General features: G+C 51.9%; 1 protein-coding gene across 3 annotated transcripts in view; it reads left to right on the forward strand.

The window, feature by feature from the left end:
* The window catches only part of Sez6l (seizure related 6 homolog like), a 150437-nt gene that overhangs the window by 100035 nt on the left and 33454 nt on the right, over positions 1-16948 (forward strand). For all 3 annotated transcript variants that reach the window (XM_041647492.1, XM_041647501.1, XM_041647510.1), the window contains exons 2-9: positions 703-1260; positions 2858-2991; positions 3551-3743; positions 4448-4633; positions 9995-10160; positions 12840-13006; positions 14164-14358; positions 15634-15772. In XM_041647492.1, the coding sequence (XP_041503426.1) occupies positions 703-1260; positions 2858-2991; positions 3551-3743; positions 4448-4633; positions 9995-10160; positions 12840-13006; positions 14164-14358; positions 15634-15772 (1738 nt within the window). The remainder of the gene's footprint in view (positions 1-702; positions 1261-2857; positions 2992-3550; positions 3744-4447; positions 4634-9994; positions 10161-12839; positions 13007-14163; positions 14359-15633; positions 15773-16948) is intronic.

The raw sequence follows: 16948 nt of genomic DNA on the forward strand, positions 1-16948 counted from the left end.
CTGGGCTGGCAGTGAGTGGCACTGTCTTCTCTAGTGGCACTGGGAGCCGCAGGCAGCCTAATACTGCCGTGTGTGGGTCAGCAAAGCGATCAAAGAGCACTCACTCCAGGGCGCGAGGTTGCTAAGCTATGAAGCTGGGTGGGGCATGAGCCTGCAGCTTGCCATCGGTTTACTGTGACATATTTCCACTGGAACTCGAGGGCCATGCTTTACTTTCAATATAGAAATAAATCACAGAATGGCAAGATCCACAGGCCCCGCCAACCCTCCCACCCTTGCCAGCTCTGGCCCTAGACCTCCTCTTCCACGCTCCTCGCTGTAGGGCAAGCTCATTCCCAGCACTAGGCCTCTCTGCCAGTAGTCACATATCCCTCATGAATCTGCCTCTGAACCAATCAGCAAATACGCGTGTCTGCTGCGATGTCCCGTGAAGTACCCTCACTGCCACCATGAGGCACCTCCATCCCACCACCATGAAGCTGGTGTTCTTGACTTCTGTAGGCCTAACCTTTAGTGGGTCCCAGGGTGATGGACCCCCAACTCTTCTGGAAAGAGAAACAGAGGAAGTGAGGAAAGGAAAGAAGGGAAGGGAGGTCAGTGAATTAATTGTTCCTATTTGGTCTGGGGTGTCACCTTTAGATGCCACCCTCACAGGTGAGGCTGACCCAACCTAATGCCTATGTTTTCTCCTCCTCTTCCCAGATGGTGGTCCAGAGGGAGACACACACCCTTCCACAGCCTACCTCCTGCCCTCTGCCTCGCTGGAGAGCAACATGGAAGAGGGGGTGACATCAGTAGTTCCTGGACCCCTGCCATCCCAGAAAGCACTGGAAATGCTGGAGGGGTCATTGCCCCCTGCACTCCCTGATGAGGGCAGTGTCCCACACACCCCAGCCCTCAGGAAGGGCCTGCTGTCCCTGAAGAAACTCAACTCCGCCCGGAGGCAGCTGAGGCCCCTGGCCACCCCGACAACTCTGCAGAGACTAGGGTCCCCTGCCTCAGCCACCATAAAGCCACGTGTGCCTGGGGACCCTGAACAGCCCACAGCGCCTACTCCATTGCAGATCGTGCCCTTCACCACACTGGTGACCTCGCTCCCGAACAGCCCGGAGCCTGCACAGGCCCCCGACGACAGCAGCCCGGGGAGCCTGCAGGACAAGGGTGACAATGAGCTGACCGGGTCTGCTTCCGAGGAGAGCCAGGAGACCACCACATCCACCATTATCACCACTACCATCATCACCACGGAGCAGGCCCCAGGTAGGCCACACTCACCTCCTACCCTTGTTGTGCTTTCCACAGAGGGCGTGGAATCAAGGCCTTGCTCCTGGAGGGAGAGCAAGCTACCACTCCAGCCGTCCTTTTACTTTGTTTGGAGAGGGTGTGTGTGTGTGGCCATGGGTGTCCTGGGAATAGAACTCTGGGTCCAGCACATGCTAGGCAAGGGCCACACTACGGAACCACGCCCTCACCGGAAGTGCCCTGGATTTTCCAGGCTAGCGGCCCTTCCTATCTTCTGGTTTCTCTGTAGAGTCAGCCAACCACGGATACAAAGATGTCAGAAAAGTTAGTTGTATCCATTCTATGAGCCCCAGACTTCTTCCTCATCGTATTCCCTAAACCATAGGAGAACTGCTCCCACAGCCTTCTGTCGTCATGGAGAGGCGGTGTCGCTATAGATGATTGACATCGTAAGGGGGCAGGATGTTCAGTTTCTACACCTTCCTATAGAAAAGCTGGAGCAGGGAGCAGACTGCTGAGCCTGCTCTCCAGGCCTGCACTTGGTACCTCTCTTTGCATCCTTCTCCTATCGAGAGAGGCCACAGCTGCCTATCATGCATCGCAGCCGCTCTCTGTGCAAGCGAGGGTGCCCTGAAACTGCAGAACTGGGCCTCTCCATGGATAGCAAGAAAGGTTTATGGGGAACAAACTGCCAAGACCATCTCCACCCTCTTGGAGTAGGGAGCAGAGAGAAGAGCAAGAATGTGCAAAATCACCGGATTTTGTATGACAGAGCAGGGGTCTTTGAGCTGATGCAGGCTGTGGAGATTGACACCAGGAGCCAGGTGTACTTGCCCAAAGTAGGTAAGCTTTGGGTCAGATTGTTGGAGGCTCCTGGTAATGCCACCTTCAGGCCTCTGTTTTTCTCCCAGACAAGTCCTCTGCTTAGAACATTGTCACCAGCACCATTGTTTAAGGGTCACTGTGCTCGGTACCTCACAACTAAGGCTGTCCGCCGGGTCTGAATGTGTGTTGTGTGAGCAGGCCCGACCGACCCTCCCAGTGTTTTGATCTACCTGCCTTTAAGATGAGAGTGAAAGGAGGCTGGAGAGATGGCTCATTGGTAGTGTTCAGGAGGGCCTGGGTTCGATTCCCAGCACCCACAGGGCAGCTCACAGCCATCTATAATGGGATCTGATGCACTCTTCTGGCCTGCAGGTGTACATGGAGATAGAGAACCATATCCATAAAATATATGTCTTAATAAATTATTTTTAAAAGATGGGAGTGGAATGCCATTCTGTCTAAGGCTGAATAGGGCTGCCCTCTGATGACCTATAGCTTCCATCAGGAGAGGACAGAGGTCAGCAGGCATCAATGAAAACAAGACAGCAATCCCTACTCAAGTTTGTGGAACTCTTGGCTCTCTTGCACCTCTGCGGACACCCTTCTCAGCTTCTCTTCTCCTCCCTGTTGCCCAGCAGCAGAGTCATTCCTGGTTTTGTCTCTGTGTTGACTCCAGGGGCACATGGGGTCTGGTGGACATACAGTTAAGCCCATAGGTCGACGTCCACTCCACAGCACACCTATGGGCCGCAGCCCCGTGTCCTGACCGCAGCATTTGTTCCTTCCACAGCTCTCTGCAGCGTGAGCTTCTCTGAGCCCGAGGGATACATCGACTCAAATGATTTCCCACCTCAGCCCCTCGGCAGCTTCCTGGAGTGCACATACAATGTGACGGTCTACACGGGCTACGGAGTGGAACTGCAGGTAGCCCAGTCTTGGTGGCCTTACTGTCACATCTTTTCTCAGATCAGTGTTATTTTGGTTGGTTTTATAGAGTGGGACCTCCCACAAGTGCATGTCCCACTGAAGCCCGAGAACACGGAGATGACATGTTGGCAAAGCATGGGATGCGTTACCCTAACACCCTGCGTATTAAACACAAGCAGGCACCACATACAAAGCACATGGGTACACAGTACCACCATTCACCCCTTACAACATAGTGCACAGAAGTAAACAGCAACAAGTGCCTGGGGAAGGTGGGGTGCCCTGGAGTGCAGACAAAGTGAGGAGGGAGGAAGCTGAGAGAGACCCACAAAGAGAGCACCCTCGCTTGCCAGCTCACCAGTTCACACAGACAGGAGGGACCTAGAAAGAGAGTGCCCTCCCTTGCGAGCTCACCAGTTCATACAGACAGGAAGGTGTGTGCTGAGTCCAAGCCGCCACTCAGTAACCAGTGCAGTTGCCTGCACAGGGGCCTCTGGGTGCCCTCTCCAGCCGCACCCCTGCTGCCCCAGCTCTCTATCTACCCTGTGTGTTCCAGGTGAAGAGTGTGAACCTATCAGAGGGGGAACTGCTTTCCATCCGTGGGGTGGACGGCCCCACCCTGACAGTCCTAGCCAACCAGACTCTCCTGGTGGAGGGCCAGGTGATCCGTAGCCCCACCAACGCCATCTCTGTCTACTTCCGGACCTTCCAGGATGATGGGCTCGGGACCTTCCAGCTGCACTACCAGGGTAGGGTCCTCTGAGGCCAGTCGGGTGGAGACACTGGCCTCACTTTCCCTTAACACCTAACCACACTCTTGGGCTTTTGTGCCAGGGACCCCAGTTGCATTTTGATTAAATCAAAATAATCCTCCTCCCTGCCTGGGAGCAATGGTATTTATTTATTTATTTATTTATTTATTTATTTATTTATTTATTTTGGTTTTTCGAGACAGGGTTTCTCTGTAGCTTTGGTGCCCGTCCCGGAACTAGCTCTTGCAGACCAGGCTGGCCTCGAACTCCCAGAGATCCACCTGCCTCTGCCTCCTGAGTGCTGGGATTAAAGACATGCACCACCACCACCCGGTGAGCAATGGTTTTTAAAGCCAAGAACAAAACATAGATAATTTTGGAACTGGAGAGAGGGCTCAGGTAAAGAGCTTGCCATGCATATGTGAGAACTGGGCCTCCATGCTCAGAACCCACATAAAAGGCAAGGCGGGGCACACCTGTAACTCTAGTGGATTCTGGGATTTGCTGGCCTACTGACTTAGCCAAATCAGCAAGTTCCAAGCCTCCTTGAAAACTGACGTGGAGAAACCATGAAGCTGGCAACTCCAGCACCCAGCCTCCCCAGGGTCCCCTCTGTCCTCTGCACCAGGCTGCAGCCTGAATGTGGGTCGCCGGCTTCCCTGTCGGCAGCTCATGCACTTGCGTTTCTCCTTCCTTCCCAGCTTTCATGCTGAGCTGCAGCTTCCCCCGCCGGCCCGAGGCCGGAGATGTCACGGTGATGGATCTGCACTCTGGTGGGGTGGCCCACTTCCACTGCCACCTGGGCTACGAACTGCAGGGAGCCAAGACTCTGACCTGTATCAATGCCTCCAAACCCCACTGGAGCAGCCGGGAGCCTGTCTGCTCAGGTACCACCAGTGTCCACAAGCCAGGAGGTGGGAGGCCACTAGTACTGTGACTGGGTGGCATGGTGACCTCCAACCATAAAATTATTTCATTGTTCCTTCATAACTGTAGTTTGCTACCATCATGAATAATAATGCAAGTATCTGATTTGCAGGATATCCAATATGCGAACCCCAAAGGGGTCAAGACCCACAGGTTGAGAACCACTGCTCTAGGTCCTCTGAAGTAACCTTGGTCAAGGTTCTTATTTTCCAAACTGTGTTGTAACAAAAAGCATGGCACTGGCTCCTGCGGGCATTGATCACATTGTAGCGGTCTGTCCACCGCCGCTCTGTCCAGCAGGAACCTTGCTGGCCAGCAATCAAGCAGCAGTCTGCGTAATGGCTGCTGTTGTCTTCTTTGTGTATTCTAGACGCTAAGCCTTCGTCAGACCTACAACGCCCTGCCCACGCCCTGCAGTCACTTTTGTTTCTGTTGTGAGGTAGCACACGTGGCTTTTGTGTCTGTCTGCTTCCACTAGTCAGGGTTTTCAAGATCCTTAGCATGGATAAGCATGCCGTTCCTTTTTGTGGCTGAGTAATGTTCCGTCGTGTGTCATGTTCTGCTTTGTTTACCTGTCGATCATGAGACGTTAGAATCAGTTCTACCTTTTATCTAAGTAACTGCTTTGCTATGAACATGGAAATAAGTTTTTGTTTCTCTTCAATATGATCCTGAGGCGTTAACCCCGACAGGCCCACACTTCCCACAGCAGCTGCACCATTTCACCTCCGCTCCCCACCCCCGGTGGTACAGTGGTTCTGTCCTGCCAACACTTATCAATTCACTGTTTCCTGTGCTCTATAACCAGCACAGTGGGTCTATAGGCATCTCACCACGTTCTTGTTTCCTGATAAGTACCTCACCTCTTTTCAAACACTTTTATATGCTTGGCAGCTGTCAGTGTGCCGCCATCTCCAAAGAAAGACTCTTCAAACCTTTTGCCATCAAGAGGCTACTGGGTTGTTGTTTGTTCTGCAAACACTCTTTACATATGCTGAATCCAGACCTCTATGAGATACGATGTATAGGCCTCTCTGCCTGTTCTGTGGCTTTCTTTTGACCTCTTCATGTGGCCTGTGGCACTACCTTTTCTCTGAGGACAAGGTCTCACTTAGCCCTTGTTTCTTCTGTTGTTTGGACTTTGCAGGTGGCTGGTGCTGTTTGGTTTTGTTTTTTTTGAACTCAGTCAACGTGAACCAAAAGTTGATGCCAGCCACCAACTAAGGTGGCCTGATGCCCCCTGGTGGAGAGAAGTGGGTGGTGCGGGCCTGCAGGTGACAGCCAAGATCCTTGGCCACGAGGGTCTATCAGTCGTCCTACCAACACCCACAAGTATCCACCGGTGACTGGGCTCTGCACCCACTGCTGGAGCTGTGAGCTCCCTTGGAGTCTGCAGCTTGGTGCAGGACGTGTGTCTTAATTATTGTTCTATGGCTGTGAAGAAACACCAAGACTGAGACAACCCTTCCCTAAAAAAAAAAAAAAAAAAAATTTAATTGGGGCTTGCTTACAGTTTCAGAGGGTTAGTCCATGATCAGTTGGTGGAAAACAGCCAGGCACGGTGCTGAGCAGTAACCAAGAGCTTTATATCGCAGTCCACGGGCAGGAGGCAGAGAGAGACTGGGCCTGCCATGGGCTTTTGAAACTGCAAAGTCCACCCCCCTCCCCCCGTGACAAAATTCCTTCAACAGGGCCACACTTCCCAGTCCTCCCCAAGCAGTTCTACTACCTGGTGACTAAATATTCAAATATATGGGCCTATAGGGACCATTCTCAAACCACCACAATATGTGACAAACATTTGAGCTAACATGGCGGGGGGAGTAGTAAGTGCCAGAAAGGGTATCATAGGCATAGTGTCACATCGCAGGTGGGGACAGGAGAAACCCTGTCACCCTAGAGAAAAGGCTCAGGGATAAGAAGTAATGGTAAGCCAGAGACCGGGGAAGGAGTCCCCAAGGGGCCAGGCTGTGGAGGCTAAGTGAAGGCAGAGGGTGGGGATTGTCCCGACCAGTGAGCTAGCCTGTGCAAAGTCCCAGAGGTGAAAGGACTCAGCAGATTTGAGGAAGTCAGAACATATCAGCATCACTCGGGAAGCAGAAGCAGGAGGATCTCTGTGAGTCTGAAGCCAGCCTGGTCCGCACAGTGAGTTCCAGGAGTCATAGAGAGAGATCCTGTCTAAAAGATTATAAAGAAGAAGAAGAGGGGGGAGGAGGAAAAGAAGGAGGAGAAGGAGAAGAAAGGGGAAGGAGAAGAAGAAGGAGGAGGAGGAAGAGGAAACTACACTGACGTGTCAGAAGACATGAGGACAGGCAGGATGGGGTGAGATCATGTCCCCACCCCCACCCACCGTGGGCAAACCTCAGGTTCAGGTTGGCTGTGCCAATTCCATCACAGATATGTAGCACAATGATTTGAGTCTCTGACTGACAGACAGGAGGACAGTGTCCCTGGAATGGAACAGAAAGGGAATCCTGCTCTCAGAGGTGGGGTGGTTTCCTGGTGCTCGCTTCACCTGACACACAGCTGAGTCCAGGGCAGGGAGAGCTATCAAACCTTTTTTCCCACTGTCAACCCAGTCCCATCATTCTGTCAGTCAGCAGACATGCTGTGAGTATCTACTGGGTGTCACAAACTGAGCTGTGGAGCTAAGAGAACCAAAGCAACGAGGGGTCTTTCTTCACCCACCACGTGGAAAGTGCCCACTCCACCCTCAACCCCCAACACTGGCTTCTTTCCGAATCATCGGATTCCACTATGAAGGAGACATGGCTTGAAATAGCCCCGGCCTACATCCCAGTGGCTCTGCTTGTCAGTCGTATGTCCTCGAGCGAGTGGCTTAATGCCTCTCAGCTCCTTTGACCCATTTGTGAGGGGCACAGTTGTTATTTGCTCAGTAAATGTTTCATGAAGCCAAGCCTGCAGTCCTGGCACTGGGGAGACTGAGGCAGGAGATTCACAGTTCAATCCAGGCTGGGCTACAAATGGAGATCCTCTCGCAAACTTTTAAGAAGTAACTAAATAGAAACTAATATCACTGAGCTCACACTATAAGCCATATCATCGGGAGCTGGGGTCCACTACGACCCCACTGTCATCACAGCCGAGAGCCCAAGCAGCTGTAAAAGGTGCTTTGCAGAGAAATTCTAAGCCAGCACTTAGAAGGCAGAGGCGGGTGGGTCTCCGAGAAGGGCAGCCTGGTCTTGGAGAGGTGTAAGGAACACGGAGGCTGGCAATGAGTGACTGAGCACACTGAGTGCTCACCTAGCTGAACACAGCCTGGGCTTCCATCCCCAGCACACATGAAATCTCAGCACTTGGGATGCAGAGGCAGGAGGAGCAGGAGTTAAGGTCATCTTCACCTACAAAGTGAATTTGAGACCAGTCTGGACTACATGAGACCTTGTCTCTAAAAGAAAAAAATTGAAAAATCCAAGAAAGAAGCTGAGGAAAGGTGACACTTGAGTAGGGACTTCCAGGACTTGGGAAAGAGCCAGGAGCCATGTTTGTCCTCAAAGGAAGAGGCAGTTCCACAACATGACTGGTTTGATCTGGCTCCGGATGGAGACCCCAATTACGCTTGTGTGTTCTGCTTCTCTGGCCCTGGAGGAGGAACGGGGGCCTTTTGCTTAGACAAGAAAGATTCCTACATGTCCTCAACCCTCCTCAAGGACAGGGATCACCCTGGACGAAGAGGCTTTGGACCAACTGTCCCAAACATCGCCCCCACTGCGACCCCCTGAGAGTGAGTCCCAGCACGTCCTCTCCTCTGTGCTCTGACAGCTGTGCAGCTCCTGCAGGTCACAAATCTCTTTGTAGTGTCACTTCGCCATTTTATTTTAACATAAAAGTGTTATATGGCTTTGGTTAAAAGAAAATTCCAGAAACACAAATGCACAGAAGACAGAAACAAATCACTTTTATATTCGGTGGTCTCAAGCTACCTTTGTAGCTCAGTCACAGGAACGGACCAGCCGGTCTATTTGCTGCTTCTTCAAGCTCCGGGATTCGTAAGCAGTGTCTGAGAATACGGTGTTTGATGGCTCCGTGGAAGCCCAGTGTGTGCTTGGAGATTCATCCCGGTTCTAGTTTTGGTTTTGAGGATGAAGGCAGAGCTGGGCAGCCTCATTCACAAGTCAGATCAAATCCAAAGCTCCCTGCAGAATAAACTTGCAGGGCTCATTTCTAGGTCAGGGCGTTCCGACATAGTTTTAAAACGAGTTTTTGCTGAATTGCCCTTCAGGAAATGGTCGCAGCACACCTGGTGAGTTGCCCACTGTGCATAAGTAAAACCATGACTCCTGCCAATTCTGCTCTGACTTTATTGATATTTTTCAGCCTGCCAATGGGTGGGTAAAAGCAGAACTCAGCTGGAGTTTCTTCGACTCTTCCGCTTCTGTGCACTAAGTCCTAGGTACATGCTTCTCCTTCTGTGAACTGCTCCCATCTGCCTCTGAGAATCATTTCATAACTGAGAGTCGAGGCATCAGGCCAGGGAGGTGGCTCAATGAGTTAACTCTCTTGCTGCCAAGTCTAAAGTATGAGTTCAATCCCCAAAACCCACACGGTGGAAGGAAAGAGTCAACTCCTGTGGGTTGTCCTCTGACCTTCTCGGGGGCAATGTAGCACACACAGAGATGGATGATTGACTGAGTGAGTGAGTGAATGAGTGAGTGAGTGAGTGACTGAGTGAATGAATGAGTGAGTGACTGAGTGAGTGAGTGAGCAAGTGACTGAGTGAGTGAGTGAGTGAGTGAATGAATGAGTGACTGGGTGAGTGAATGAGTGAGTGACTGGGTGAGTGAGTAAATGAATGAGTGAGTGCATGTGTAAATGAGTTAGTGAGTGAGTGAGTGAATTAGTGAGTGACTGGGTGAGTGAATGAGTGAGTGAGTGACTGGGTGAGTGAATGAGTGAGTGACTGGGTGAGTGAGTGAATGAGTGAGTGACTGAGTGAATGAACGAGTGAGTGGATGAGTGACTGAGTGAGTGACTGAGTGAGTGAGTGAATGAGTGAGTGACTGGGTGACTGAGTAAATGAATGAGTGAGTGCATGAGTAAATGAGTGAGTGAGTGAATGAATTAATGAATGAGTGAATGAATTTGGATTTCCTAAAGAACATCTATGCTCAGTCTGAACATTCAGGTCCTCCCTGTCGCAGCATCCAGATGTTGGTGACTCCATGCATGGGGTCAAGTCAGCAGCCTCCCTCCTGTGTTCCCAGCTCCACCCTAGCTAAAGGGCTTGGGTGCAGTGCCGGCAGACCAAACCCACCACCTCCTCTCTGCTCTTCCCTCACCGCCTCACTTTCTGCATCCAGCCCCGTGTGGAGGAGCCGTGCACAACGCCACCATCGGCCGAGTCCTCTCCCCCAGTTACCCTGGAAACGCCAACAGCAGCCAGCGCTGCGTGTGGACCATCGAGGCTCCAGCGGGTCAGAAGCTGCACCTGCATCTGGAAAGGCTTCTGCTTCAGGAGAAGGACAGGTGAGCTGTCCACACCACCGCCCCTCCCCACCTTAGAGAGGGCATGCTGTGGTGTGGACTGGACCCCAGAAAGACAGCTCTGGGGGAGGATGTTAGAGAGCTTATGACTCCTGCTTCCAACCAGGAATCTGAGATACTGGGGGAGAGAAGAAACTTGCCTGAGCCACCTAGGAAGCTAGGGGAGGATAGTGGGAATCAAGCATGCACACACACACAACACAGCCTAGGGCTTCCTTTTAGGCATCTCTTTTCTTAGTGGAATAAGGAGTTGCACCTCCTCTGTACAAAGACAAGATCTCCATGGAGGACAGGCACAGCACAGACAGCATTGGCCCCTGAGAAGACAGAAAACAGGAATGGAGAAACCGGAAGCCGGCAGCAACTCTGCCAAGCCTGTGTGTGCAGACCATATATAAATATAAGGAATCCAGATTCAATACCAGCATTCTAGGGCCTTATTCTAGAACATTCTAGAAAACAAGAGCCTGTCTTAGGTTGTGCTCTGAAAGCAGGTGAGGGATGGGAATGTGTGGGCGGGGAGTTTACCTGTTAGGATTTCTATTGCTGTGAAGAGGCACCATGACCACAGCAACTCTTATAAAGGAAAACATTTAATTGGGGTGGCTCACTTACACTTCAGAGGTTCAGTTCATTATCATCATAGTGAGACATGGCAGTGTGCGGGCAGACACAGTGCTGGAGAAGCAGCCGAGAGTCCTACATCTTGCAGGCCACAGGAAGTGATCTCAGTGTCACACTGAGGGAAGCTTGAACAAAGGAGCCCTCAGAGCCCGCCTCCACAGTGACACACTTCCTCCAGCAAGGCCACGCCCACTCCAGCAAAGTCACACCTCCTAATGTTGCCACTCCCTGTGAGCTTGTGGGAGCCAATTGCAGTCAAACCACCACACCCTGGTGAGCAGTAGATGGCGTGGCAACTGCAGGAAGGAAATGCAGTACGTGGGATCAGCAGACAGATCCTGGGACAGCAGGGATTCCAGCCCGCAGGAAGTCACAGTGGCCATATCGGAAGGATGAGGGAGTGGTGAATTTATCCAAAGCATCTGTCAGTCACTGTGTTCATGGTCACACTCTCGGCAGCCTTGAGATGTAGCTGGGTGGGCTACAGACCTTGGGGCTTGTGTGGAGAGGAACCAGCAGAGTCTTCAGGGACAACCCAGGTTGCAAGAGTGAAGAGGGATAGGACCTTGGCAGCTGTGCTGCATCCAGGGCACCAAAAAGTCACCAACCAGTGTGATGTGTGAAAGGGGTACTCTCCCCCAGCTTTTCAGCAGAGGAAATGAGGTGCTCCAGTGTCGTCACTGGGGTGTTTTGGTGTCAAATTGCAGTCTTTCCCAGGAAGACTGGCCCATAGCTAGGCATGCACACCTTGCTAATGGACATCTTTCAAAGCAGTCATCTTGTCTACCTCTCCTGTGTAACGCTGGAGGTAAACAGAACTGGCATTTATTACAGTCAAGAATGAGAAAGCCAGGTTACGTTGACATTCGGTGACTGTGGTTATTAACTGCTCTTGCAGAGGATCTACCTGGGTTCACTAACTTCACACAGTGCACAGACACACAAGCAGGCACAAACACACATACCCACACACTAATCCTTAAAAAGAAAAAAAACCTTTAAATCCCAGCAGCCATATCTCTGTACGTTCCAGACTAGCTAGGGCTGCATAGTGAGATGCTGTCTCAAAACAAAAAGACTGCATTCAGTGACCCTGTCAGAGAAGAAATGAAGAGGGGAGGAGGAGAAAAGGAAAAGAATGAGGAAGCCATGGTGTCATACATCTGTAATCCTGGAACTCAAGAGGCTGTCAATTCGGGGCCAGCGTGAGCTAGAGTGAGGTTCTATCAAAAACAACCAAGCACTGTTAATGTAGCTCAGGGTAAGAGCCATTGACTGCGTGTGCAAGGCCTGTGTTCTCTCTCCAGCGCTGGAGCCAGGGTGGGGGAGGGGGAGATACAGCAAGAGACCAAACAAGCCTTTCCAAAAGCTGTGCAGACTGTGACAAATGACCCAGAGACACTCCACTCTGTTGGTGTCCATGACACCTACAGAGAAGCTGAGTTGGCCTTAGGGATCCTAGCACTCCAGTGTTGGTAGTGGTTGAAGTTAGTGGGGTGGACTTTTTTATGCACCCTATGGCAATTGTTGAAGAAAAATGGCTTAAACATCTAAGAGCCCTGACAAGATTCTACCCAGAAACAAGGAGGGCATGGACTTCTCAGAGAGTCACACTAAAAGAACTCAAAAGCACGGGAGCTCCTGGGTGACAGAACTGGGGGTGTCTGTATTGGGGATATGGGAAGGACAGAGACAGAGGTCAAGGAAGGAATCCATGCACCCCATTAGGGCTGAGGAAGAGGCTCTCAGAGGAAGAGGGAAAGACACTGGGAAGAGAAGCCAGTCTGTCTCAAGGTGTCCTCAAGAGTGGCAGCTTCTTCTATGGCCAGGACAGAGCTATGGGAGGAGCAGAGGAGAAGTGTTTTCATAGGAGTTCCCCAAGTGACACCAGGCCCTGTAATATTCGAGCAGCCTGCATTTCTGTGAGGGACAGGGAAGACTGAAAAGGCAGGATCTGAGTTTAGACAGGGGCCCAGATCTGCACTCCCATGCCCCCCTCCCCTCTGGCCACAGGGTCACTGTCCTTTCTCTGGCCAGGATGATTGTCTACAGTGGACAGACAAACACATCGGCCCTCCTGTACGACTCGCTGCGAACGGAAAGTGTGCCCTTTGAGGGCCTGCTGAGTGAGGGCAGCAGCATCCGCATTGAGTTCACGGCTGACCAAGGCCAGGCAGCCTCTGCCTTCAACATCCGCTTTGAGGGTGAGGAGCCCCCTGAATCTGGGCCTGGGATGGGGGATAGTCATCTCTTGTGCTGGTGACTGGTATAGCCCTTCCCCCACTCCCTCCTTCCCTCCCTCCTCTCCTTTCCTTCCTTCCTTCCTTCTTCCCTCCCTCTCTCCTTTCTTTTCTTTCTTCCTCCTTCCCTCCCTTCATCCTTCCCTTCCTTCCTTCTTTCTTTCTTTTGAGTCGGGGTTATATAGGAAACTCATGTAGCTCAGGCTAGCCTCAAACTCAATGAACTTCTGATCCTCCTGCCTCTACCTTCCAAGTACCAGGATTACAAACATGAATCACCAAGCCTAGTTCACACAACACTGAAAAGCAATCCTAAGGCCTCCTTCATACTAGGCCAGTATTCTGCCAATGTAGCCACAGTTACATCCCTTTTTGCTTCAGTTTGGGCTTTTTGAGGCAGAATGTCTCTAATAATCCAGGCTGACCTTGAATTCACAATCCCCCTGCCTCAACTTTCCTGGTGAGGGGATCACAGGTGTGTGCCATCACACCGGACTTGTGTGTGTGCTCCCCATGTGACCCTCACCACACAGAGAGAGGGAACTACAGTCTCCTCTCACATGAGAAAGCCAAAGAGGAAGAGAGCCAGCCTGAGCCTCTCTTAGGACATGGTGGAGTGATGTCCCTGTGGGGTCTAGCCTCCTTCTAAGAACAATCTGGGTCTCTCCTGCTTAAACCGTGGTGTTCTGTGTTCCCTAGGGGCTGCAATTCAGACTTCTTGGAGTGGCGGGGGGGGCGGTTAGTGAGGGCCAGACGATGTATATCCAATGGCAGGACTCATAGCGCTGGGGCACAGAAATAAAAACTGCATATCTCTGGGGCAGGAGGCAGGTCTTAGCTATATCGCACATGAGAAAAATGAGGCCCCAAAAGTCCAGATGCCTGGCCCTGGTCAGAGGCACCCTTCTGTTCTGACAGGGTCTCACTCAGCAGCCCAAGCTATCCTGGAAGTTGCTGTGTAGCCCAGGCTGTCCTTGAGCACACAATAACCTATACCTGTCTTGGTCTTTCTAGAGCTAGGATTACAGCTCTGGGGTACCTTGTCTTTGAGCTATTTTTAAACAGTATAGGATGTTCTTTATCTCATCTGGCCACTGCCCTCCTCTGTGTCCCCACCCCAGCCTTTGAGAAAGGTCACTGCTATGAACCCTACATCCAAAACGGGAACTTCACCACTTCAGACCCAACCTATAACATTGGCACCATTGTGGAGTTCACCTGCGACCCCGGCCACTCTCTGGAGCAGGGCCCAGCCGTCATTGAATGTGTCAATGTGCGTGACCCATACTGGAACGACACGGAACCTCTCTGCAGAGGTGAGTCACAGCCTCCCACAGTACCAGAACACCAGGGCCTCCCCCTTCCTGAAAAGAACAAGGTTCCAGCCTACAAGATCTGGCTGAATTACACACTGGTTTTAGGATGAGATCCTTTCCAGACCAATGATCCTCTGGATCTGGTTGCTGCTGGTACTTGCAGGGAGTCACAAAACGGCTGTGCACTGCGGGTCTTGGGTCTGCAAAAAGGAGCTTCTCCTTTTTGCAGACCCAAGACCCGCAGTGCACAGCCGCTATGGCAGGAGAGCCCTGTATGGCTGTCAGATCCTATGCCCTCCCCCACCTCATATGCTGCTACAGTGACAGCTGAGTCAACAGCACACAGCAGCCCTAGGGCCCTGAATGCCCATCACTGTAGACCACAACCAGGCACCTGCTGAGAGCTGCATGTCCCTCATGGCAATATCCTCTCTACAGCCACACACAGAAGACACAAGCCCCATTTATGACGATGGATCTGATACAGAGCATCCTAGGGTCACTGGAAGAGCTGGAGTGGGCTTCGCCTCCCTGTGCTCAGAGCCTAGACAATGCTGGCTGTGACAACTCTCACCCACACTGGCTTCCCACTTACTGTATTCAAAGCCACTGAGCTCTGGCATACGGTGGAATAAAGGGTGCCCTCGCTCCTGGCAACCAGCTGGCAGTTGGCATGAAGACACAGCCTTGCTCTGGTGAGGAACTGGTCCCTGAATTAAACATGCTACATTAACAGAGCAGAATTTACTGAGGTTTCAGCCTTTGCCATACTGAGGACCTCATCTCTGCTTCCGGTACAGGCCGGATCTTTAGAACCTTGAACCTGGTTGCCATCTGGGCATTCACTGGGGCCAGGGGAGGCGCTGCAAGCGGGTGTGGCAAGCTCAGTCACATTCGATCATAATAAACCAGTGGCCAGCAAGGGCATTTCTGGCCACACAAGGAGGGAAGCTGATGCAGTAAGTCGATACCTCATTTAAAGCTGGCAGAAGAGTGTGAGCTGTCCTCAGTGGAGAAGACACTGCCAACCTCTCCCCTCAGAGCTTCCGATGAGACCAGAGACTGGGTCTCCACACACACAAGTACACTCATATAAAATGCACACACACATAGGTGCACCATGCACATACACACACATGCTGCCCCCAATTCCACCCCACATGCGCACATAGCCACAGCTGATGGCTTCATCCTCCATCTCCCAACCACTATGGTCACTTGGCTTCCTCACAATGGTGTCTTTCTTGTGTCTGTCCGTCTGTCTGTCTGTTGCAGCCATGTGCGGTGGGGAGCTCTCTGCCGTGGCTGGAGTGGTGCTGTCTCCAAACTGGCCAGAGCCCTATGCAGAAGGCGAAGACTGTGTGTGGAAGATTCACGTGGGGGAGGAGAAGCGGATCTTCTTGGACATTCAGTTGTGAGTGTCTGAGGCACCCTTCACCACGGCCCACTATGGCAGACAGATGGGGAGGAGCTGGTTTCTGCTTTATTGGTTCAGCCAGGATTAACTAAGCACCTACTACGTGCCAGGGAGCGGCAGAGCCCTGGGGTTGTCACAGTAACGCAACCAACAGCATATGAAGAGAGCGGTCCCTCTTCTCATGGACTCGTTCTGCTAAGGAGGCAGATGCTCGGGAGGGTGTACACAGATAAGAATACGCGTGGCTTCAGTTCACAGCATAAGGGAGGGTCATGGCCACGGGGGAATCGACCTAAAGGAGGGGAAGAAGGCTTCCGCGCAAAGCTCAGGCTAAAGATGAGTGGAGAAGAGGTGCAAAGGTCCCTTTCTTATTTCTATTACTTTCATGTATCCATTGTGAGTGAATGTTAGAGAGTGCATGTCACAGTGGGGGGAGAGGCGGTCAGAGGACAGCTTGTGGGGGTCGATTCTACCTTCTAACAGCAGGACCCAGGGACAGTATCAGGTGACTTTACACACTGAGCCATCTTGTCAGCCACAATTTTTGAAAAGCCAAATGGCCAATGTGGGCAGGAATAAAGGAAGTTGCGCCATGTACCCCAGCCCACTATAGTCCTTCCCTGTCTGCCGTCTGAGCTAGATGTCCCTGTCAGCCAACATCTGGTCTTATTTTGCCAGACCTTGGACTACATATAGTGACAAATGGCTGGAAGTGTTTAGTGAATGGGGACAGTTGCCCTAGGCCGCTTCCCACTCTCCCTGGGCAATGTGTCCATCCAGCACACGGCCACCAGGTCCCCAGGAGAGCAGCACTGAACCCAGAGTGAAGCCGCTAGCTCTGGGGGCTTGTATCTGAGGTCATGGTCCTGCCAGAGGCGAAAGAGAAGTAGCCTCTGTTGGCCTCTCAACCACCTCCTCCCACTGTCCTCTGTGAGATGGGGACAGGGACAGATGGTGGTGTCTGGAGTAAAAGTCTTTCTGGCAGACCCAGGTGGCTGGGAAGAAACCAGAAGCAGGAGTCCATGGGCCTCTGGCTCTGTGAGCAGCAGGCGGGTCTCACGTAACCTAGTAGCTATCTTTGTAGTGTGTATTCATCAGGTGAGAGATGGGTTTTGTCACGGTGTCTATGATACCTTGTGACTATATCCGTCCCCGCACTCTGCTTTGCCACCA

Source organism: Microtus oregoni, unplaced genomic scaffold, assembly GCF_018167655.1.
Source record: "Microtus oregoni isolate MIOR12 unplaced genomic scaffold, Mior012 000003F_ref0000135, whole genome shotgun sequence".
NCBI classification, from domain to species: domain Eukaryota; kingdom Metazoa; phylum Chordata; class Mammalia; order Rodentia; family Cricetidae; genus Microtus; species Microtus oregoni.